Here is a 24,591-nt window from a genome sequence, read left to right as displayed (position 1 = left end):
TATATGAACGATGCAGTAGCCTATCGGGAAAGCGCGATTACGTAAATGCTGCGGATGAGCCAGCTGGGTGAGTTCAGATAAGGACAGTGACTAAACGTGTCCCTAATATTCTCATTTTCACTTTTAGATAAGGCATAACAGTGCGTCCACACCGCAGAGCTTGGAATACTTTTGCAACATACATTTTTTCTCACGGACAAAAATTCTGAACTGAGACAAGGCGCGAAAAGTTCGCCTTTGTGTCGCAGAACGTTGGAAGCTTTAAAAACACGTGGTACAGAGAACACAGTTTTCCAGACGCTAATCTTTTTACTCCATATTTATACCACCTTTCAAATGGAAATAAGGCATACTGAATTTAAAAAAATTTTCGCCCAACAATAAGCAAAAAACTAGAGGCTTATTTGGACGTTTCTTTAAAGCGCCTGGAATAAGTGTCCGTCTTAAAAAAGATTTTTTTTTTCTTTTCTTTTTTTCATTAAATGAAGGATTTCGCGTACTTGTAAACATACTTGAAGTTCATCATTTGATGGAGTTTCTGCAAAAATGTGTTGATATACTCGAATAATAATAAAAGTGTTCGACGTAGACTAGGAATTTCGATCCGCTTCACTGTTCAACGGTAGACGTAATTGTCATGGTCAACAGCGTACTTATCCTGATTCTGTATATAAAACAACGAACTTCATGGTGGCTGCATTTTATTGCAATAATGCATAAGCAACCCGAACATTATCGTACTACGGGGCTATTTAAAGCTATCACGAGTCCAATAGAGGTTGACTAATTTTTTATTTGCAAAGGGATTTGAAAGGGACGTTGTGAGGAAATCATATGAAAGTGCAGGAACCACAGCTTCAGGTTTATGATTTCCGATACAGTTTACTTGCGTTATCCACAACAAGTAATAATCAGTCGGGAAAACAGGTTTTGCCCGACTGATTAATAGCCCTACAGCGTAACGTTGCGCCTGGTCATGGCCAAGGGCAGTGTGGGACAGTGAGCTTTGCGCAAACAGCTGCCATAGCTCACGGCGCGATTTTTATACTTTTCTGTCATCATAGCACTACGCCATTGTGTCTCATTTGATGCGCACAAAAATCCTTTCAAAAATGCTTAAGTGACAAGCATCATTGTTTCCGTGTTGGTCTTAAGCTAAACGGCGCAGTTCGTATCTATACTGCAGGGATAACCAATGACTGTTCTCCACAGTCCTGTTGAAATAGGCCGTATTGTGAGACGCGTTCCATATACAGGCAGGTAAAGTACTCATTGCATCATAGTCACATTCTTCTTCGTAAATTACCATCGAAGTTGTTTTAAAACCTCCATCTTTTGCCACGTCCTTTAAAAAAAGAACATTCGTTCTTTTTTTCTCACCGTGTTAAGATTATATTAAATTCAGATTGCCTTAATTCCATGAGAGAGGCGGTATAGATGTGGAGCAAAAGGGGTAACGCGTAGAAAACTCTTCACTGAACCACGCTTTTTTAAAATTTGCAGTTTTGCGACTCGATAACGATATTTTTGTAAATTGTCTAAGATAAGGTTTCTTGTGGGTGATAAAGAAAGTACGTTGTAAAAAATAGCCTCTGTTGCACAGTGTGTAAGGATTTTTATGCCTAATATAAAAATTTTAGTGAAAACGAAAAAAATATTCGGGACTCCTTTTGCGACTGTCCTTATCTGAAATACTTAGGTGGCTCATCCGATGTAGTGGCATAATTGCGATTTCCCACCAGACTTGCGCATCGTTCATGTACAAGGGGGGCATTTCAGGCACAATATGTAATTAAAGATCAATACCAGAAATGTGTTCCCCCGACTAGTCTTAAGAAGATGCCGCACGCGCTCTCGCGTGCTTGCTCAATAAACGTATACCGCAGTAGAAATACGAATGCGGGAGCCGCGAAAAATCAAGCTCAGCTCATTTCGTGGCTAGAACCGAGGCAAAAAGGGCACAATCTGAGTCACCCTTCCCTACTAAAACAAAAAGAATGAGTTCAGAATTCAATATGAACGCGATTTTTATTTTATTATTAGAACGAGACACATCGTTGGGATGACCGTACATGGGTCTTCAAGTAGGCACAATTTTCTCAATTACAATAAAATAATGAAACAAGTTTTTGCAGTGGTATATTTACCATTGCTGTTGGGTATAATATAACACTTTCGTAAACATTGGGTATGATTATTTTTTTAGACGACTCTAAAATGTAGCAATTTTCGTTATTTTTGCAATTTTTGCAGTTTTGGGATTTTATAACGAAATAAATATGGGGTATGGCTGCATACTTTTTTTCTTTTTTTAGTTCGCGAGAACCCTCTTGAAGATTCGTTAGAAATATTTTCAGCATCATCGCCTTAGTTGCGGTGGCCTAAAAAAACTCTGATTTTGGGGTCAGTATAAGACAGTTGCTCAAAAACCAATGTTTTCGCAATTTTTCGAAGAAATTCTGCGGGTGACATAAATATTAATTTCTCGCTGGTCAATAGTTCTACGTGTCTAGAACTACCGAAAGAAAACAAACTTGGTGGTGTGCAATGCTGTAATTTTAGAGTGATAGGCCTTCGAACTTGTAAAACGTCCAAGTCGTTAAACGCTCTTTTCCATCTTTAGTGAAAAACGATTTTTTAAGAAAGAACTACGTGCTACGTTTTGCAAAAGGAAAGTTTATTCCTTTCTACAGGGACATTTTGCCACCTTATATAAATTGGATTGGATTGGAGAAACTTTATTTATGCCTGCAGTTGGGCGCTCGCGCGCCCCGACGAGGGCCTACGTCATCCTCGAAGTTGCCGTTACTCGGCGCGGGTCTCCGCTCGCCGTTGCCGGCTCGCTGGGTCCGTGCCTTTCGAGCGCCTCGAGGACCTTATATAAAGAATTCGCTGAAAACTAAACGTAGTCAAGACCCCCCTTATTGTTTCCTTATCTGAACTCTTCGGCAAGCCGGCATATGGCGGCGTGTTCGTTTTCCTCTTGCTCAATGACAATGTTACAGAAGTGGCTTGACACGCTCGGTTATACAGGTGTCTTGTACAGGACGTTAAAGAAATATTAGGGCTGATCCAATCTTGGAAGCAATCTGTAACGTTTTAATAATATGCTAAAGAAACACAAATGATGCCTGCAATCTTATTTTGTTTCCAAGTACGCACAAGGAACTGTCACGTTCTTCTCCCATCACCGAAATTCTCTGTCATTTGGTTTCGCGCTAACTCTCATGTAACTGTTCAGGGTCTGCAGTGGATTTTGCAACACTGAGAATAGGCGCTCTTTACGTGCTTGCCCCAGTGACGGCTCTCCTCTGGGTAAGAGAAACAGAGCTCGAAGGCCATGCTTTTGCTGGCGGCATGCGCCGGAAGCAATGCCACAATATTGTAGGCTATGTCTTCGTGCGTTACAACGGCGCTCTTTCCTACGGCGCACACATCGAGCGAGTTTGCTGTCACACTGCTGGTGTCTTTGCAAGAAAACAAGGAAAGGTGACCGACAAAAATTTCGAAAAGCACCTGCTGGTGAAGTGAAACCAATGCATTAAAGGCTTCAGACTACGCTCTGAAAGAACAGACCGGCTCGTTCCACTCACTGTACTTGTGCAATGTTGATTTAGATTTGGAGATAACTGACGTATAAATAGTCGATAACGTAATAATTCCTCAATTACATTCGAGGGGTAATAATTGGTTACCGTAATAAAGTACACTTTTGAATGAAATAATTGTAATAGGCTACTCCTTTCTCGGTGGCATAGGGAATTCTGAAACTCACAAGGGTTTTTCCCGTATAAACTGCAAAGAGAGCTTCGCCGTTGAAGAAAGATTTGCCCCATTAAGATGTTCCTTCCGAATTCGATCTCCGGACTAGGACGAATGTTTGCTCAGATCCTTTGAAGCTTAGTTAGACTCTCTGGTGAATAATGTTTATTTCGCGTCTTGAAACTTCACCCACCTCGCTTATTTCCCAGACTGGGTTGGCTATGTTGGACCTGTGCATAAATACAGTTTACTATCTTTGACCATTTCGGCTAAACTAACTGCTGACTAAACACGTAACCCACTACTAAACTGTAGTTTTGTGCTGAGGTAGGTTCCATCTACCAACTCTATTTTTCTTTAGTGGAGCTGGCGGGCTAGGGTACGGGGTTGGGGAGATGGGGCGGGCAAGGACATCAATGACTGCGCAGTAAGCTGCTGCATTTCCAAGAGTGATGTGACGGTCCGGAAAGTTTATGTCTGACCTCGGCGCGAAGGCTCCTCCGCGCTTTTCTGTGGTTCACCGCACGCCGCATTTGTCACCAGTGATGTATAATGCCGACGGGTCGATTCGAACAACCGCTTAAACGCGACGAATAAGTACGACGCACGAAGCAGCAGCAAAAGAAACGATAAGGGATGCGCCTGGTGGGGAAATGAATGGCCACCACGGTTGAAGAAATACTGCTGCCGCGGACAACAATGTGTGTGTGTGCGTGAATCACGTGTAGACTGCGCTTTGGAAGCAAAAGAAAAGTACCGAATAAAAATGCGTCAGTACTTGGGTAAATATGGTTCGTTTCTCTCTTCATCGACGAAACACGGCGAGATATATATATATATATTTTCTCAGTTGTCTCACGTCCCCCTCTGCGACACAACTGCTTTGTCGGCGGCCACCACGACGTTTTGTGTCACGATGAGTCGCCGAAGCCACTGTTAATCCTGGACTGTCGAGTTGTGGGCCCAGGGATAATTAATATCGTCGTGCCCTGCCTGCGGCGCTCCTTTCATACGTTTATTTTTCCGCGTGTGCGTTTCATGGAGAACAAAGGGTAAACGTGTACTGGTTCGAGAAAGACAACAAGAGGAACAACATTATTCCTGGCGTACATAAATGACACCTTTCGGGGCATATGCACGGAAACTTATACTGTACGTGGACGACTGTACGTTAGTTGTACGTGGATGACTTCTATTGCACGTGTCTTAAATATTCCACCAGATATTTGCTAGCTTCGACGTCATCTGGGACCAACTGGCCCCTTTCGAAGCTCCGCCCCGGGCAGAGCTTCGCTTGACCACTCACGAACGCGAAAAAGCGCCGAAAGGCACTCTCATCGGGAAAACGCATCGCTACAAAATGCCGGCCGTGGCCTTGGAAGAATGATAGGATGCAGCTTTAAACTACGCGAACTGCGAATTTATGTCACTCACGTCCAGGTAAGGGAGAGTCATTGATGAATGTGTTCTAGACACAATGACTATAAAAACGTCTCTACGTGCAAGAATCTGGCCTTGTCATTGTTCTTGCCTCAACGCAAGACTCTTACACACCATGGGGATTGGCAACGTTCGAGTTAATGAAAAGCACACCCAACAAAAGACAACGAGGGTCAAATGGCAAACAATCAAAACAAAATCTTAGGTAACTAATAGATAACAACCGTGGTCAATCGGTACCCTATGGCAGCCTAATCTTCCGGACACTTCAATAAACTAATTCAGAGCAGTAATCAAGACCCGTGACTTGTGCCTATAACTAATAGGCACCAAAGTGCTATATTTTGGATGAAGTGCTAAACCTTGACTACCAGTCGAAAATATGAGAAACATTCTGCGAAGGGAGGAAAAGCGGCGGCAAGAAAGAAGGAAATGGTCACTAGTTTCTGGTTAGTTCAAAAAAAGAAAGAGCAGAATGGATAAACCATATCATTGAAGGAAAAAATTTAGGCTGGGAACTCCACAACGGAAGCTGCTTGCTTACCTCACTTCGTAATGTCGTGAGAGTTATTTCCGCTTTTTTCACGGAAATTTTAGATGTCTAAAATCATCAGAAGAAAGTAGAAAGGATTCATTACAATTTAGAAAATGTTTTCTCCGAATCCTTCACTGAAGAGTAGTGTGCAGCCGACTACAGCAGAAGCCTTTAGCATGTTGCACCATTTAGAATTAATTTTCAGAAAGCGCAACTAAAGTTAAAAAAAGGTCTTCTTGAATATAATATTTTCACTGCAGTATGCATCTGTGGTATTATATCCGAACTCGTCCAACCTCCTTTGTATGCCGGAATGTGTTCCAAGTTTGTTCCATGCACAACAAACTTATTTCAAGTTTGTTGTGCATGAACATACATTCCGCGGCGGTGTTTCTTGTATTAAAAGCTAGTTCAGTTTGTAGAGATTATACCAAGTTCAAGTCAATACTATGAACTATGAATACTATACTATGTACTATGAACCAGAAAGAGACATTACGGAAGGATGATATGGTATAGCAAAATATGTGAATGGTAACAATTTGTGAGAAGTACTTCTGCCTTATCAGATCCCTTGAAGCCCGAATGCCTGGGGGCTTATGTTATACAAAAAAAAAGAAAAGAAAATAAAAAGCTACCGCAGCAGCATCCTATGGAGGCAGGATGCGTTGCAAGTGTCTTGAGCTAATAACATGTAACACAACATCATTCAAGAAACCTACAACTGGTTTAGTGTGAAAAAAAAAAAAAACGGGTCTGCACCAAGAAACAGTACCGGATGGAGAGGAATATTCGAGCGGTATGCTAGAGGAGAATGTTTATTTCTCTCATCTTCTGTTCTCCGTTGCTCCAGGAGGACGTTATGGACGGTCAGTCTCTCCGCTAGTTTATCACCGGTTTGAGGTTCATTGCCTGTCTGCGGAAAATTATGGTTGCCATACGCGTGCTCTATCCTGAGTCCACAAGATAGGACATCAGTTCGTCGTGTTTTTGTTGTGGAGGGTCAGAAACATAATAAAGCTTCGCGTGAGTAACGCGAAGCTTTAATTCGTTTCAGTATCACACAAGCGCTGCCAGTGGCTTCTTTGTTTCTTTCGCAGGAAAGGCTTGAGATCTGCGGCAGGAACAGGAGCGGTAGGACTATCAGCTTGCGATGCAATTGATATGGCGCTTTGGTATGCTAGTATATTAGCCTCAATGGCTCTGCGCCAAGGCACTAGGCACATAATGTCATCCTGGTTAGACATATACGTTGTCCAGAGAACGGAATAAAACATTCTCAGCACATGCTCTACGGTTTAACGCAATGACAGTAAGGCTTTTACGACGTTGAGGGAGTCTGTAAACATAATTATTTTTCTGAATATTTAGTTTCCCGATATAATCTCAGCTTACAATGGTGCATAGTCCTCCGCCGTAAGGGTACTTGCTTCTGGGTGCAGGACATCGGATTCCTAGAAGGATGCATCGACTGCTGCATGAGACATGTTGGTATGTGAATTAGAAGCATCAGTAAACTCTGTGCGAGACTGCTTAGACTGTGTCTCGGGAACGTGTTTTGTCACCTCTAGAAACGATATATCACATTCTTTGAGCTGCTACGGCTACAGCAGCGATAGCTTTGCTGGGGCCACCAGGCTAAGTTCAAGGAGTGGAACACCTATTTCTCCACTAAGCTTCTTTACACACTATGGGAACGGCTCTCTGACATTGGGTAGATGATGCAACGATGGGGCCCACGTCATGCCATTTACAGTTGCGTAACAAGGATTTTCAGGGTTTGATTGTTCTTTGGTAAACTAGAATATGACCTGCATAAATAGGGTTACCGTTCGTTTGGTTTTACGAAGACACTTTCGGCACGATTTGTCCTCAATACTCATGTGGCCAGGCGGATATCGAAGTCTGAATATGTGAAAATATGCCAACAGTCTTATTTTGACGGCTGCAAATCCTATTGTTTCACCGTTGTCCTTCACCGCTGTCCAGTAGGCCATGGTAATTTTTCATTACTTCGTGCTCCCGTTTATTTCCCTGGCTTAATCTGCTAATGCGCAAAGAGATAGAATGTGCCATGAGCCATCTAAGTAGACAAATAAGTAGATGGCTCAATGTTCGCTCAGGTGATTCGACTCAATGTTGCTGTAATGCCTCAGTGGCGCTGCGGAGTGTGCTGAATGAATAAAAGGAAATAATTTAAATACTTAGATTACCACGCTAGTCGCAAAAAGATACGCAGTAGACGGAAACTTCGATTCTACAGAGTTAGTACATTTGCCACGCACACGAGAAACTCCATGCATTAGTCAACAGGCATTGCGAGACAGTCATGAACAGATTGCACTACTGCGTGTGAACTTCCATAAAACTAAATCCATGTTGAATCTGCGTATCACCTGCCGACGGCCTCAAAACATAATAGCCTATTCATCGCAGCATTCTCTGGGTTTCACTGGTAGAAGCGTCAGCTGCGGTCCGTAGTATATACGGTGATGATGACGATGATGCAAATGACGATGATGATGTCTTGTGGGACCCGTCAAAATGATTCCTTGTTAATTAATGACAATCGGTTTTCAAGATAAACAAACCTGACACACTGGCACTTATTTCCAGAGAGGCTTCTGCATGATTAGTAATTGTAATTATGGACGGGTCACTCACTTCGCAGAGAAAAACAACTTGGCTATGAGAGATGGTGCAGCGACGGCTGTGCAAGTTTTAAATCGCTTGTGCTATACAGAGTAAATCTCAGTATAGCAAGGCCTTTCCTCTGCTCCACTCTCATTGATTCACGATCACGATGTCGAGTTATAGGGCCCACATGAGTGTCAATGGCACAAAATCTGTACTAGTCAGTGGGTGGAACCGTTTAATTACAGTTGTACCATTGCTTCTTCTTCCGAACATCATTTCACTGCCTCTGATTTTATGAGCCGCTGCGTTTTGGCCCGGAAAGACGCAAGTGCTTGAGGCAATACATTTGACCTCTATTGATGTTCCAGCTAATACACATCGTATTTGAAACGCGCTAGGTGTCACATCGCCAGTTGAAATATGAAGTGTGCATATAATCGCCAGGGGTGTTGTGTGGCGTGGCATCTTTGAAGGGACTGTTGTAAAGCTACCCGAATGCCTGTAATCCTTATATATCGTTCTTCTAATCCACTACGGCAGTGCCTCATTGTGGCCGCCTCCTTCGGTTTCGAGCCTTGACCCAGTCAATGCGAAGTCTCTTTATTATACAGCGGCGTTTCCTACTGACGCATGTACACTAGTGGAGATAAGTTTGCGAGAAAATAAGAATAAGTGGCGCGAAATCAGCCCTGTGCATTCTTCCTAGCGCGTAGTTCGTAACCTTCATGGAATATCTTTCAACCTGTCAGACAATTCATTTTTACATTTCTTGGACTACAGAAATGAATTTTAGACTTGGCTCGGATACCGTGACGAGATATTCCCTTCATTTGTCAAGAGCTATTTAGCTCCTTTGGCGTTCGTATTTACACCGCTTCCCGTTTTGTGTGGGTCCGTTGACTAAGACATTTTCGAGCCAGAAATCCCCACCCCCAGATCGACTTGGCTGCTCTGGCGTTCTTCCATGTCGCGCGAAGTCGTAGGTTCCCTTTCGTCCCACTGGCTTCGTTTCGACGTTGACAGAAAGTAGAGGTGGCAATGCGCAGAGATTTTTGAGCAGGTGGCTGAGGGGAGATGTGAACCGTCAGCTGCATACTAGCTGGACAGCGAGCGATAAAAGAAGGCTTAGTGAGCGGAAAAGAAAAGGAGCTGGCAGGTGGAGGGTGTCTCTGGCTTGCTACTCCACCCTGAAATAAAAAAAAGGAAAGTAAAAAGAAATATGGGCTGATAGCATCGACGAAGACTGTGAATGTAAGCTAATAGACTGAGGGAACTTATTTCCTTTATTAAAAGAAAGGGGTGCTTGATCGCGTTTGTTTGTTTCAGCGAGGATATTTAGGTACAGCGTTTGTCGTGTTTCATTGCTTCATTTTGTGTAGAACAGATTAACTAACGAGTACATATGTAGCTTCAGTACGGGTAGAGAATGTGCGTCGCAAGGACACAGGTTCAGGCGTTCGAGAACGAACGCGTCGTGCCATTCGCACGTGCCCTTCGCGTCAGCGTCTTCGTACAGTTGGTGAAAGACCAACAACCGGCTGCGAGAACGGGCGAAAGAGCCAAAGTAAGCTATTAGGTTCGACAGGAAATTATAGAAAGACGAGCAGTGATTCAGAAAAAAAGTCACAGGCATGTGCGGCACGCGCAGCACAGTCACAGCGTAAGCTGGAGGAGCGGATTCATGGGAGCTCCATTTTCGGCACCACGCACTACATGTGTCTTCGCGGCGAAGTATCTGCCTATCGTTTTCACGAGAACGATCTGAACTGTCCACTCGGCGTCGATGGTGGGCTGCGGCTTGCCCTACTCTCTGCACAGCGTTCTGCCGAGCCCGATGTTGCCTCGTTGAAGCCGCGCGCGAAGCTCTACGGATAGCGTCGTCAGGTTCGTCCCTTGCGAGGAAGCGCCTTCACGTGCACACAAAAGCAAAAACAGGTATTCAGTCTACGTGGCGCACATGCCACATCCCTTGATCTCTGGCACAGTACATTGCTGTCGATGATGGAAATAATAATAATAATAATAATAATAATAATAACCTGTGTTCGCTCTGAGCCTCGCCGCTGAGGTAGCACGTGACTACGCGAAGATTAAAAGGCGAAATATAGGGTGCGTTCCAATACTGGCCAGCATCGTAGACAGTCTACGTAGATAGCTAAGGAGACAGCCGAGACAGCTTGGAGGCCATGTAACGGAACGTGTTTCTAGCCGTCTGGTAGACGTATGGAAGACGTACGGAAGACACTTCTGTGACGTGACACCACCTCGCGGCGACAAGAAAGGGTTGAGAAAAGCACACATTATTCTATATTTTAAGTGTATGCGCTGGCAAACGTATGAAAAACACGATGCAGCTTACATTAAGGGCGTAGAATAGCGTGTCTGCGTCTTCTTGTGCGCAGACAACCTTCCTGACGGCTTTTAAAGCGTCCTGCTCAGCCGTCATCTTGTTTGGACAGGAAAGTAGCCTGCATCGTTTTGACTTCGATGCTGTCTTCACGAAGCGGTCTATTTTGACGTCTTCGTGAGGATTGGGAAGAGACTTAAGATGGCCGCTGTCCGTATAGCGATCTATTTTGCCGTCTACGGCGAGTATTAGAACAAAGCCATAGTCTGACGTACCATGAACGCACGCACACGTTACGTCACGTTGGCGAGAACTACTGCGTCTATAGTTCGACCAATTGTTGGATGGACTGGCGCAGCCAACGTAACCGGACGCTGCCAACACGCTGCGATGCGCCCGACGTTTAGCGGTGCTCGCGCGCGGCGATAAAGTCGGGCTATGAACGCGCCACTTTCGCTCGTGTTACTAGGTTCAAGCCACGTTGAACCCCAGCCACTTTCAACAGCGGAGCTGTTTGAGCTTTAGTTCCGCCGTGGAGCGTTACCAGAAAACTCAGCCCATCTGTGCGCCGTCTCGTGTTGCCTAGCAACCACCTGCGAGAGCACCGGCCACTTAACCTCCTCGCACCGCACGGTGGAGTTGTGACGTCACAGGCGAGTAAAAGCTCGGAACAGCCGGCATGGCGACACACCTCTCGCCTCCTCTACTCCGTGCGTACGTGCTGCTGCCATGGGAAGATCGAAGAAAAGTCCGGACGCCCGAAGAAGGAGCGGCTTACCAGGAAGAGCGCCGTACTGCCAAGCGAGAAGCTATGCGTCGCCGCCGAGCTGATCCGGAACACCGCGCGCCAAAGCTGCGGCTAAGAAGAGGCGGCGACGAGTCGAAGACCCGAGTTTCAGTCCAGGGAACGCGAGAGTCAGTGCCTGAACGCCCGACTTCGCTGAGAAAGCGACCCCGTCCTGCGACTGCTCGAAAATTTCCAGCGTCAAGATCACCGAGACAACAGCTTAGCAAAACATAGCATAACCACGCAAAACCGAGGAACAACTCAGCCAAGTCTACCACAACCTCGCAAAACATGGAAACGGCTTAGCCAAGCCTACGAACAACTTAGCAAAACCTAGCATAACCTCGCAAAACCTACAAAAAACTTACGCAAGCCACGTAGAAGCTAGGTGATCACAAGCTCCTCTGTTGAATCGAGCATTGCGCCACTAGTGCAAGCTGCGCACGTTTTTATTTTTTTTTGCGGGACCACGACAATTTCACTTGAGAGTCAATATAAGTTTCGCTTAAGAACTACTATTGCTGTACGATAAGTACCCACTATACGATCATTTCAACTTGATTAGGGCCCCTGAAAACTACACAAAGGGACACACGCACCGCCTGTGCACACTACGCTATAGATATAACAATGATTTGCCAGGAGCCTTTGTATTTTACATTTGTGGAGGTGCCTTCGAGAGTATAGTAGAGCATGCGTCCGCCGAGAATCAAAAACTATATTATCGGGTTTTACGTGCCGAAACCACGATCTGATTATGAGGCATGCCGTAGTGGGGGACTACGGAAAATTGGATCACCTGGGGTTCTTTAACGTGCACCTAAATCTAAGTACACGGGTGTTTTCGTATTTCGCCCCCATCGAATAGCGGCCGCCATGAGCGGTATTTTATCCCGCGATCTCGTGCTTAGCAGTCCAACACCCGCTATAGGCAACCACGGCGGGTATCCGGCGAGACTCAAGAAAAATGTTTCCGACGTGGAAACTTTCTGATAAGGTCGACACATTTTCTGGACTCCTTCTTGGAGTTGCGGTTGATCAGCGAAAGCGCTCACGCAAGAAGTTTATAGGGCGCACTCAACCCGCAGAGAAGGGCAAATATTATTGCACACTTCCGCTTACTTCAAAATATTTACTAGAACCAGTAAAACGTATAAAACACTGCGACAAGCACGGCGACCCTTTTAGGATCGGAGTGAAATTTTTCAAGTGATCCTGTTTACACTAGCTGGCGCGTTCCATCTCATCCGATTATCCTTTAACCAAAACCTTCCAACTTTGGTTTGCCCGCAGCACAAAAAAACAAAGAAAAAAGTAAAAAAGAAGCCACCTCACCGCGCTTGGGTTGAATGGAACGGCCGCAATTTCCGGTTCTCATGGTTACAAAAAAAAAAAAGACACGCCTTATTTAACCAATTTTAACTTCCACTCACGCTGCCTCGGCATTACAAGAAGGATCGAGATAAATTTTCAGCGTTAAAGCGAACGGATAGCGGAAATGGACAGCCTCTCTTCACCGCTCGCTCATTCTTGCGGTTAGACGCGAACCCTTGCCGAAATAAGGAAAAGTGTGACAAACCGGAAATGTACAGTTAGTAACAACATATTTAAAGGTCAGAGGCTCAAAGAAACCGGAAGCAATTTAGCTGCGCTCGTGTTTTAATATTCTCTTCTACGGAAACAACTTCTATGGCGATATCCATGTTCTAATCACTGGAACGTCATTCAGAAATTGCTTTCAAAGTTCGTTAAAGATAAGGGCGACGAGAGATAAGAGATTTCTTTCTTCGTTGCTCGTGCCACAGATGCAGCCATCTTAACGCGACTCGAGACAATAATCATATTAGTAAGTGTGGAACTTAGACGAAGTAGTTTTCTAACCGAAACTTTCTGACCATGGGCCCTAACGCGATACTTATGGCATGTTGTCCGAAGTGTTCGTAACTGTTTTGACAAGCACGTGAACACATCAGGCAATAAAGCCAAGGAAAGCACAGGGAAAAATTACCTATGGCAATTTGCAGAAATGGTTTAGAGGGAATGTATATGTATAAATCTTTTAGTAAAGCAATGAATGGGTCTAGTTGGTGAACGTTCATGGTTATATTGCGCTTAATTTTACACTGACGATATTAAGTGAAGGACAGGACGTGGACGTAAGTAGCGCACATATATAAATCTTATATAGGGAGAAAGAAAAGTGGACAATAAAGAAAGCTGTCGCCAGCGGCAACCAAGCCCACATCTACAACAATACGCGTGGTAGGGTCTACCAATACTTAGAGTCTGCCAGTTAGCAATGGCGTCGGCTTTTTTGACATCTGCTTTCCTGCGTACCCTTCTGCAATACTCCCTAGCAGGCGAAGAACTTTGATTCAAGCTGATCTCCCAGACTTTATATGCCGTCGTTGTCGGACTTCGCTAAAGAGGAGCAACGTGACCTTGCGGAAGAGCTCAACAGGGGGAAATGTATCGGGGAGCCCCTTTCCCCCTCTGAGAAGGCTATCTTATATGCAAATGTTATACGGCTGTCACCCGGCGCATTTTCGGCGATCGAGCCAGGTCGGCATCAAATCTGTCGACGATTGATTCCACCCTGCTGCGAAAGAAACACACGTTTGCGGGCGGTTTGCGGCCAACGAACAGTGCCCAGCGATCGAAACGCGATACTAGGAGTGCGTGGCTGCCGGCACTCCTTGCGCCAGCAAGAAGGGCCGGCAGCCACGTCATTTGTCAAACCAATCGAACCAATCATCGAAACGATTGGAGCGCCCGCATCTCTAGTGATGCGTCTCGCGCCCAATATACGGAGCTTTGGATTAGTGGTTCCGCACATTCCATCCCAGCTACAACTATGGGAAGACTACGAGTAGTGCGTACTCCCGAGGAAAAAGCTGCCTACCGCAAAAGCGAAAATGAGGTTAAAGAATAGTGAAACAAAAGATTTCCAATATAGACTGCTTGCGAAGTTTGACTTGCAGTTACACTCGGTCTAACACGGCTTCGCTACCCAACCATCTTCCCGGACTTGAAGGGGCGGTGATCTTTAATGGTATGATCTTTGTTGTGCTTATATATGTATGCATAAAAGTACTTCCGTGGGCCCTTTTATTCCTGTGTGGTGCACGCAGTTACTGGACGGTACTTTTGGTGGTAATGGCCGTAGAGACATCCCTTGCGCGCCTGCGTTCGAGAATGTGTTGTGCCTTTCTACATTTTCTTCTTTTCCTTTCTATATTTTCGTGAATAAATAATATTGAATTTTGAGATAGCCGGCCCTGATGCAGCCCACCTTCCCATGTTTCTTTACATTGTCACGTCATCGGGACGGTGAAGAACAGCCGTTGTGTCAAAACTCAGTTACAAATTTCATGCGCGAACTTGTGCCCAACAAAACAGGTAACACTCGAGCACAACGATAGTGGTGAGTCACATCGGCGATCGCCGAAAATCTGACCTGCGCGTCAAGCCCGTCGGCTTTCGTACGTGACCCGTCGAAGGTTCCAGCGTCATCGCTGGTGCCCGCGTGCCTTCCAGATAGTACTGCACAGTTCGCGTTGCGCATACGATCAGATGGCGCAAAGACAACGCCTCCTAGATAACACAAGGCCGGTGCACTCCGATTTGTGACATCATGCTACTTGGACCGAAATTTCCATTGCCAAGCCCAGCGTGACGAAGACGATGACGCCAAAACCACCGCGGCTCGATCGGGAGCGTCCCCATTAGATACTATGGCAGTTGGGCAAGGTAGCATGACGTCACGGATCGGAGTGCACCGGCCTTGTGTTATCTAGGAGGCGTTGGCAAAGATCGGTGACAGCGGACGCAGCAGAAAGACCCAACGATAACTTTCGAGTAAGCTCCAAATTATGCAGGCGCGTCGCAGTTGCTAGCGGGTAAAACGCAGTCCCCCAGAAATGGATAAGTACACGCCTCAATATTCGAAATAAAACGACGATAGAAAATTATCTTGAGCCTTGCTCATTCAAACACTAGTTTGGCTGTAACAGTACGGTTACTAGGCCACGTGAAAGGGTACATTGAAACAGCGCTTCTTAGCGCGGACATTGGATAGGGGCTGCTGAGTGTGTGTCATTTTTTCCCCACATATTTCCGTAATGACCAATCTGGAGGTCTACTACCGTTACTGGAACCTGCCTGTTGGATCTGGGGCATGGCGGCCGCATTTCGATGACGGCGTAATGACGAAATTCCTGTGTATGCAGGTTTAAGTGCACGTTAAAGAATCCCTGGTGGACAAATTTATTCCGGGGTCCCCCCACTACGGCGTGCCTCATGATCAAATCACGGTTTTGGCACGTAAAACCCCATGATTCAATTTTTTTGGAGCTGCCCGTTGTGAAATAGGGCTATGCATGCGGTTCACGAGCCGCAAGCTGCTTAAAATAAGATTTATTTGCCACCTGTTGTCTCCATGCATCGTCCTATTTTGTTGCCTATATTGAGATACGAGAAAACATGTGATATCCGATGTACGCATTTTTACAATTGTATTTGTTTAAGAATTTTCACTATTGTAACATCCCCTGCCTTTTTTGACGGTCAATTGTGAGATTGCTAGAATAACCGGTACAATAAAACAAGGGAGCTTGCTCTCTGAAAAAAAGTCCTTAGGACTTTTTTCAAATAACTCCTTAGGACGTATCTCGTGTCAAAACAACTCTAAAAAATATTACCTCCTTTGGGCCGTATATTGTCGCTGAACAATAACTGCCGTCTGCCTTGCTCGCGTTACTTTCCTTGAAAGCTTTGCTCTCGCTACTTCTCTGCCAAGAATGCTATCTCACGCTTGCAGTGAATATGCCGTTCGTCATATTGAATTAGCGGGCGCGCAGCGTCAAAGGAACGAAAGGCATGCCGGAAAAATGATTATTGTTTAGGTATAAAATACGCTCCAATAGGTTCAAACTTTTTTTAGAGTATGCACTAAGATATATCTTGGTAGGAGAGAGAGAGAGCGAACTTTAATGAGCACCAGCAGTTCAGTCGGCTGGGCCTAGGCCTCCCACGATGGGACGTCAAGGTCTTGCCTCTTCGCCGCTTCGTAGGCCTGCTGGGTCGCCCAGAGTTGGTCGTCGAGGTGGGAGCTGCGCAGGGCGGCGTGCCATCTCGACGAGAGGGTCACGGGATTAAGGTCTTGGTATTGTTGTTTGCACTCCCATAGCATGTGGGGGAGTGTTGCCGATTCAGTTTTACAGACCTTGCACGTCTGGCTCGGGTAGATGTCGGGGTATATAGTGTGATTGCGTTTGAGGGGATACAAAAACTTTGTGGAAACCCTATATGGGTCCAATAGGGCTTCAAAACTAATGTTCCGAGATCCTTTTAGTTGATCCGATGCTAAGCAAGTGGCATTACCTTTGAAAATGAAGTACCAACAATAATCTGATTTTTTCATTACCATGTCAGCTGATTTTTTCATTGCCATGTCAGCTGATTGGAAACTTTTTCTTCTTGAGGCACTAAACTGCCGAAATCGTAATGCATTCAGCCCACGTGATTGCGTGCGATTCAGCAAAGGGATATCCAGCATGCGCAAATTACTGTTGAAATACGAGAGATTATATGGCTTTAATGATCAATAAAGTTCACGCTGTAATAGAATAAAATATAATCTACGGACCGCTAGCACAATATTAAGAGTACAGCTTACAGCTTACACCTAGCGTCACAAAATATTAAAAACAGAAAGACACGGATCATGCAAGCGTCAAATTGAGTGCCGGATATGCGCTGGCAGTGCTCTGTTTTTATCTTTATATAAATGACAGCGCTTTCACTTCGAACGCCGCTGGCATCGGCATTTCAGATACTGCCGTCGGCGTTCCCATCTTGGGTAACGTTGGTCGCATTTAAATAGTCCAAGGGCGTCAAGGCGGTCGTCGAGAACGGTGGCATCGTCCTTCCAGGCATGTTTGGCTGTATCGCGTAGAAGGTGATCACAGCAGCCAAGGTGATGGCGACGACCGCTAAGCCGAAGATGAGCGTCAGGCTCGGGCCGTACTCCGTAGCCTGCGTCGGCCGAGAGAGAGAGAGAGAGAGAGAGAGAGAGAGAGAGAGAGAGACGAACTCATCATATATAGGGGATGTGCGAAGGCGTCCTCTTGTCCTTGCCGACATTGCTCTTAACTATATGAAAGCTCGCCGTAGCGTGACGTCCGTCCTGAGGGAAGCCAGCGTCCTGGCTGAAACACGAGCATGGCCAAGATAGAAGCTTGGTCAGCGCGTGTCGCATTCCAAACAGCTGATGGTTGGAACATGCAGAGGTTTGGGGCGACTCATTCTTTAGGCTACGTGGTTGCGTAAGACACGGAACGACTGGCCGAAATCGCAATTGTACCTGTTTCGCCGGCGGGCTTCCCCGCGACATTCGACTTATGTCTCTCCCACATCTACGGAGAAATGCCCAACTACAAGGCCTCGTATGGTGAAAAACGTAGAGAATCTTTGGTAGGACCCCTTGTTGAGATAGAGTATAGATAAGTTTGTGGCGAACAAACGTAAATTTGTTCGTAGACAAACGCCGTGGATGACGCGTGGAATAATCCACTTAAAGCGCAAGATAAAAACGTTAAAGAAACAGCGCTTGCATTTTGGTCATTTAAAGGATTTAAAAGAAGGTCTTGCACACGTAGTACGCTTTCAGAAAGAACATTATTTTAATACAGTGCTGCCAAATTTCATTGTAGAGGAACCAAAAAAGTTTTGGAATTATATAAGTGAAAAAAGGAAACCGGTGTCGCAAATTTTGGTTGATGGTTCTGTGGTTACCGATCACGGGGATATTGTGCACCACTTCAAGTACTACTTTCACAGTGTGTTTTCAAATACTGGTGCTTGTCCATCCAATGACACAGTGTTTCACTCCTGTGATGTATATTTTTTTTTCATACCCTGGCGTAGTTTCTATGTTTAAATTTAAAAACTAAATCATCATGTGGCCCCGACAACCTTCCTAACGTGTTTATTAAGAGATATGCTGAATCTGTTGCAAAGTTTCTAGTTTTTATATTTCGTATTTTATTACTTCATGGACAATTACCGAGTGACTGGAAGATAGGCAGGGTTGTGCCAATACAGAAGAAATTTGACCTCGCATTATAACAAAATTACCGTCCGATATCACTTACATCATCATGTTGCAAACTAATCGAACATATTTCCAACAAGATTAATGAATTTTTAGGTGCGCACGCAGTCCTCTGTAATTTCCAGCACGGGTTGAGAAAAGGATACTGAACAATTACACAACTAGCTACAGTAATACATTCACTCGCTTCACGTCTTGATAAGAACGGTCAGATTGATGCAATATTTCTGGACTTGAGCAAAGCATTCAATAAAGTTCCCCATGACAAACTAATATTAAAGCTCAGACGCACTGGCCTCCCGGAAATTTTAATCATATGGATATCAAACTATTTAACCAATCGCTACCCATTTGTAGTAGTTAATGAGCAACAATCAGGTTGCCTTCCGGTCGGCCCTGGCCTGCCCCAAGGAAGTGTACTGAGGCCATTATTGTTTTTATTACATATTAATGACATTACTACTGAACTTGATCCGAATGCCCAAATCAGGTTGTTTGCGGATGATTGTGCGTTTCTTCAAGAAATAACTTCAATTAAAGACCAAATCTATCTTAACTCCTCTCTTGCTAATACTTTTGAACGGTGTGAAACGTGGGACGTAAAACTTAACACTGATAAGACCGTCTTTCTTCGCTTCTCTCGCAAAAAAGCTTAGCTTTCTTTTAACTACAGGCTTGGTTCATCACCTTTGCTGGAAGAGACTAAATATAAGTATTTGGGTGTCGCACTTACTAATACTTAATCATGGAATTTAAACATAGATAACATCTGCTCTTCCGAATTCCGTAAACCATACTTTTTAAGATATAAGCTTAGACATTCTCTCCCTAGGGTAAAATTACTTGCATACAATTCACTAATTAGACCGAAACTTGAATATGCATTCGTTGTCTGGGACCCGTTTAATAAACACAATATCACCCGCCTAGAAAAGGTACAGAGAAAAGCTGTAAAGTTTATTTACTGTACATTTTCCCCGTATGACTCACCCTCTGAATTAATGCAGATTAATGGTATCCAATGTCTTGAACAACGAAGGAAAAATTTACGTTTGCAATTTATTTTCTTGCTTTGGAATCAAGATCTAGTTATTAACCCTTCTCCATATACGTCGCTTTAAACGTCGAGGCATAAACGCCACCATCATCCTAATTTCATGATGCCGTATTTTGCGCGAACAGATTTATTCAAGTTTTCATTTTTTCCTCGCACTGTAACCAACTGGAATGATTCTTTAATGCCTTTAGCCACATTTTGATATTTTCAACTTTGTTGCTATTATTTTGTTGACATTTAACCCACCCTGCTTGGATCCGTACAAGGTTTGCAGTATTGAATAAATAAATAAATAATGAAATCCCTATCAGAAACTCGGGCACGCCGCTGTTTTTGGCCATTTGCGTCTCAAATTCGCGGTTCTCATCTTTACCCTTCAACAAACAGTCATGTTTCTTAAGGCACTGGGATTTGAAATGCGTGCACTCGACCACAAAAGTTTAGGGATTGTTGTACCTGAGAAACCATTGAAAATCCGAGCTGGTTGTGACTATTGCGACAATACAACTATAGAACAGCATGTTTCTTTTTCGCATATAGAAGTGCGGGCAAGGAATACTTAATATCGTACAGGCTGCGTTCCCCGGCTGTGAAAATATTCAGCTTTTTCTCGGATTCAATGGCCGGTAAACATTTATGTTTACTGTGCATATGTCACTATAACCTCGCCCTGTCATTGCCTTGTTACTAGTTGGTGCGGCGCAAGAAAGACGAAGATACCAAGTCACTTAAAATGAGGACATATGAAATGTGGCGCTTGTGGCGTACATATTATGTCTTCGTGAATTTTTCGTGCCATAACATCTAGAGAAAATATCTTTCAATTAGCTCAACGTCGGTCATCGTTTTCAAAGAATATGACACACGAAAACAGTAAAGCAGCCATAGCAGACACAAAGATAGTAGTTGTATAATGGTCTGGTTAGTGAAAGTTCGGTATAAAAACAAATTAGTTGCTAAAAATGCACGTAATAGTCAACGAAAGAATTTTTTCATTGTGCCCTGTGCCTCGCTCAGCAGCATTTGCGTTCTCGCTACAATGACGGACATGTTTGTGCTCACTCTTACAGAAATAGTGGGTCACGGAAATTCAATTGATGCGACCTTCGCCTGTGCTTATGTTACACCGCGACCTCTCGCGAATGTTGAGACCGTGTCCTGGGGGCCAACCCCCCTTCCAACTTCATTTCGTCTTTCTATGTTTTGATGAGCTTGCCCTTGAGGCTATACCACACCTAATATGTAATTGAATGTGTGTAACGACGTTTCGAACGTACTCAGGAATTCGGCACATTTTCTTTCGTTAGCTCGTCTCAGCAAACGTGAAGTTAAGTCATTGCTGCAAAGTTCCACTAGGATACAGTGAGGTATAATGTGGCAGCTGCGCCCAGTCAGTGAACTAAGCAGTGAAGCGTCGATAGGAATGCATTTACCGGTTTCAGATACGACGTAACAAATCACCTTCATTTTATGGCACAATGCTTATCGTGAGTATCAAAGCCACTGCCTACACGTCTAAGCGCATTTTGAGAAACGTAGAAGTGGTGCTCGCTCAAATACGCGACCGCTCCTGAAACTGCTGCTCTCAACCGATCCACAGGTACTTCGAATGCGCTATGTGTTGAAAACCTGTCGAACCAACAAGTTAATTACATAGACGGTACGGCTGACACTATCCCAGTGACAAATATTTTGGGCATTTCTTTTTATGTGGCTCTTCTTACGTGTTTTCCTGTTCATGGCTGTACGTGGGTAGCGCAAAGGGCACAAAAGGACGTGAACGAGACGAGGACAACTGTTTCCTTCCAACTGAAGATTTATTGGCAGGTATGCAAAAGTTATACATGTGTACACAGGGATATCAAAACACTGCGTGAATAAAACACTGAAATGTTATACAGTCACAATCCTTTGCTGCCTGCTTGCGAGAATCGCAGTACAACGTCATGTAGGGCCACCGACGGCTTACTGACGCATGCATTCTTTTCCCAAGCAATTTGTGCAGCTTGGCTAACTTGCGTCTCTGGTCGTCCCTATATTTGCAAATTACGGCACTGCGTTCAAAGGAATCGGTGCAGCTTATGAATACCTTCCACTAAATCTTCAATTGGAATTCAGTGTTTGTTGTCTCGTCTTTGTGTGGCCGTTGCGCTGTTCTCGCACAAATATGAATTACAACCTCTAGCCCCGCCAACAGTTTGCTAAGTACTTGAACATGTCACATTTTCTCATACACATGCATGCTTTTGTGTATGCATGCCCGCACGCGCGCGCATACATTCACGCGCGCACACATACGCAAACACACGCACACTTTATAAACATTACACATGTAAGCTGAAGAGCAAAATGAAAAGAATCCAACTGGGCATAAGGATCCAATCCAGAGTCCACTGCGAGCCATCCGAGCGTGTTATCGCAGAACAACGCCAGCTGCTCCAAATGCACTGAAGAAAATTGCGCAGCGATGCCTCTGCCTGTATCTTGCACGGCTCCTTTGTGTGCCGGCCGCTATTCTATGCGCTTCTGCGTCAGTTCTCGTTATATCCCGAAAAGAACCACTTCCTGTGCCGACGACTAATGCACGTTGGAAAGATTGCCTTCTACTTTCGGTATTTTTCGCCGCAAGATGAGTTGTGGGAGGCAGCTTCATCGGTAATTTGAGGCAAAAACAATAGGGTAAATGTTCTTACACTCGGCGTAAATGGTCGCATAGTCGTCAGCTAAGGTAATAACAAAGTTGCTGGCGATGCAAGTGCAATGCAATGACACACTAATTACCGTTTCTTTACCTCTGCTGTCTTGCTCACGACGATATGCTAATTTACCTGAAGATATGTGTCTAGCTCAGCACAGTATTATTATCTGCTCTTTTGCGCGCCCTTCCTCTACTGGGAATTGGGCGGGATCGCTGCGCTATTTGACAGCTAGACGGAAACTTGCATATAAATATCACATAAATGTGTTGCGATGTCACACAAGTAACAGATTACATTTTGCAAGCGGAACCATGATGCTGCCAATCAAGTATTGATGAGCACGACGTGTAAATTGCAGATATGATTTAGTTCGTCACGTCTAATATTTGAAGTCAGATGGCGTATTCAGTCCACCAAACTCTACTCAAGTCAAACTATGCAAAACAGTTCAGTTATCTATTTTTATTTATGCATTAACATTTTCTACCCACACCCTTGCACACATTCCACATTTTCTGATTGCAGGGCTAGCTTCTGTTCCTTTTGACGTAAGAAGTTCCTACGCCGACTCATTCAGCTTGTTTGCGGCGCCCAAGCTTTAAGTGGATTTCGCCACGAAACAGGCTGGAACACCGACAGCCCACGTTCGACACCGAAAAAGTGCTTCGTCGCTAATCATACCAGCAGTAGCAAGCGCCCGCGAAGTGGCAAAATAGGCCGAGGCTTTAAAGCAGCGCTCGGTCATATTGGAGGCCCATATTCACTTGACCCTAATTTCAGATTTTTCTTTGGGAAAGAAGGCGGCAAACCAACCTGCACGACTTGCTTGTGCTGCTTCACCGGACCCTCGTCGGCATCGTCCGGGTCGTCATAGTAGTCGCGGGCTGGAGGGACGTGAGCGGGAACAACGGGAGCGGCGCCAACGGGAACCAGGGCACCACCCACATGAACAGCCAAAGGAGCCGGTTTTTCGGCTATCTTATCCTCCTGTGTGCTGGCGGCCATCACTGACGTCCGTTGAGGCGACTTCCTCTCTCCTTCCCGCTTTGGGTGGTCTGTCTGTCGTCTTCTACTTCTTCGCGAACCCAACAGCAGTTGTAGGCAGGTTCTGCGTGACACGCTTCCGATACTCAGGCAAAGTGTAAACGACAAACAATTGAGAGAAAACCCGAGGATCGAATAAAGAAATGCAGAACAAGAATGTTAACATGGCCAAACCCAGTAGTAACATCCATATTACACATCGGCAATGAAGAATTTGCAAAGAATGAGATGGTTACCATAGACGAGCAATTACAACGTGAATGCACAACACATATAGTTTGATATTCGAAGTCCTAATGTATTTCAGATAACATTCACCAACGTCATTGTAAAACCGCTTGCTCCATCGCCGTTCGCTCGTCATGTATAAAAACTTACATTTTGGCAAGTTGGTGCCATCATCATCATCATCCGCATGGCTACGCCCACTGCAGGGCAAAGGCCTCTCCCATCATTCTCCGACTACTCCGGTTATGTGCTAATTTTGGCCATGTTGCCCCTCAATCCCATCCGCCCATTTAACTTTCTGCCGCCCCCTACTATGCTTCGCTTTTCTTGGAATCCAGTCCGTAACCCTTAATTACCATCGGTTATCTGCCCTCCTCATTACATGCCCTGTCCATGCCCATTTCTTTTTCTTGATTTCAACTAAAATGTCACTAACTCGAGTTTGTTCCCTCACCCAATCTGCTCCCTTCTTATCCCCCTTAACGTTACACTCATCATTCTTCTTTCCATAGCTCGTTGCGTCATCCTCAATTTAAGTAGAACCCTTTTCCTAAGCCTCCAGGTTTCTGTCGCGTGGGTGAGTACTGGTAAGACACAACTGCTACACACTTTTCTCTTGAGGGATAATGGCAACCTGCTGTTCATGATCTCAGAATGCCTGCCAAACGCACCCCAGCCCACTCTTATTGGTGTAGTTGGTGTAGCGTCATCTAAATAACACAGCGCACGCACACGGACTTTAATGAAAGAAGCAATGGACAAATAGGGCCGCTTATCCGTAGTGGCTAAGCGCCATTGCTCAGGAACAAAGTAAAAAAGTACTACAACAAGACTTCATAGATAATTATTACGATGATGATCGTCAATTACGGCGCAAATCTACGACCCTGAAAATACCAAACATGTGGCGGCAGGATCAAGCATAAAATCAGGAAATTATT

The 24,591-nt window shown here is 44.8% G+C and overlaps 1 protein-coding gene across 2 annotated transcripts in view; it reads right to left on the bottom strand.

Annotated features, from left to right (window-relative positions):
- LOC126532007 (uncharacterized) overlaps nt 1-24,591 on the bottom strand; it is a 73,696-nt gene that overhangs the window by 27,362 nt on the left and 21,743 nt on the right. The window contains exons 2-3 of one of the 2 annotated variants that reach the window (XM_050179709.3): nt 23,192-23,486; nt 17,260-17,544 (exon numbers count right to left, since the gene is read on the bottom strand). In XM_050179709.3, coding sequence (XP_050035666.2) covers nt 17,338-17,544; nt 23,192-23,383 — 399 coding nt within the window. In that variant the 5' untranslated portion in view covers nt 23,384-23,486 and the 3' untranslated portion in view covers nt 17,260-17,337. Of the gene's footprint in view, nt 1-17,259; nt 17,545-23,191; nt 23,487-24,591 lie in introns of those variants that run through there. The other variant, XM_072288087.1, reaches the window with a different exon arrangement.

The sequence above is a fragment of the Dermacentor andersoni genome, chromosome 5 (assembly GCF_023375885.2).
Source record: "Dermacentor andersoni chromosome 5, qqDerAnde1_hic_scaffold, whole genome shotgun sequence".
NCBI lineage: Eukaryota > Metazoa > Arthropoda > Arachnida > Ixodida > Ixodidae > Dermacentor > Dermacentor andersoni.
Note: the sequence above shows the minus strand (reverse complement) of the source record. Positions and strands in the feature narration are given on the sequence as shown.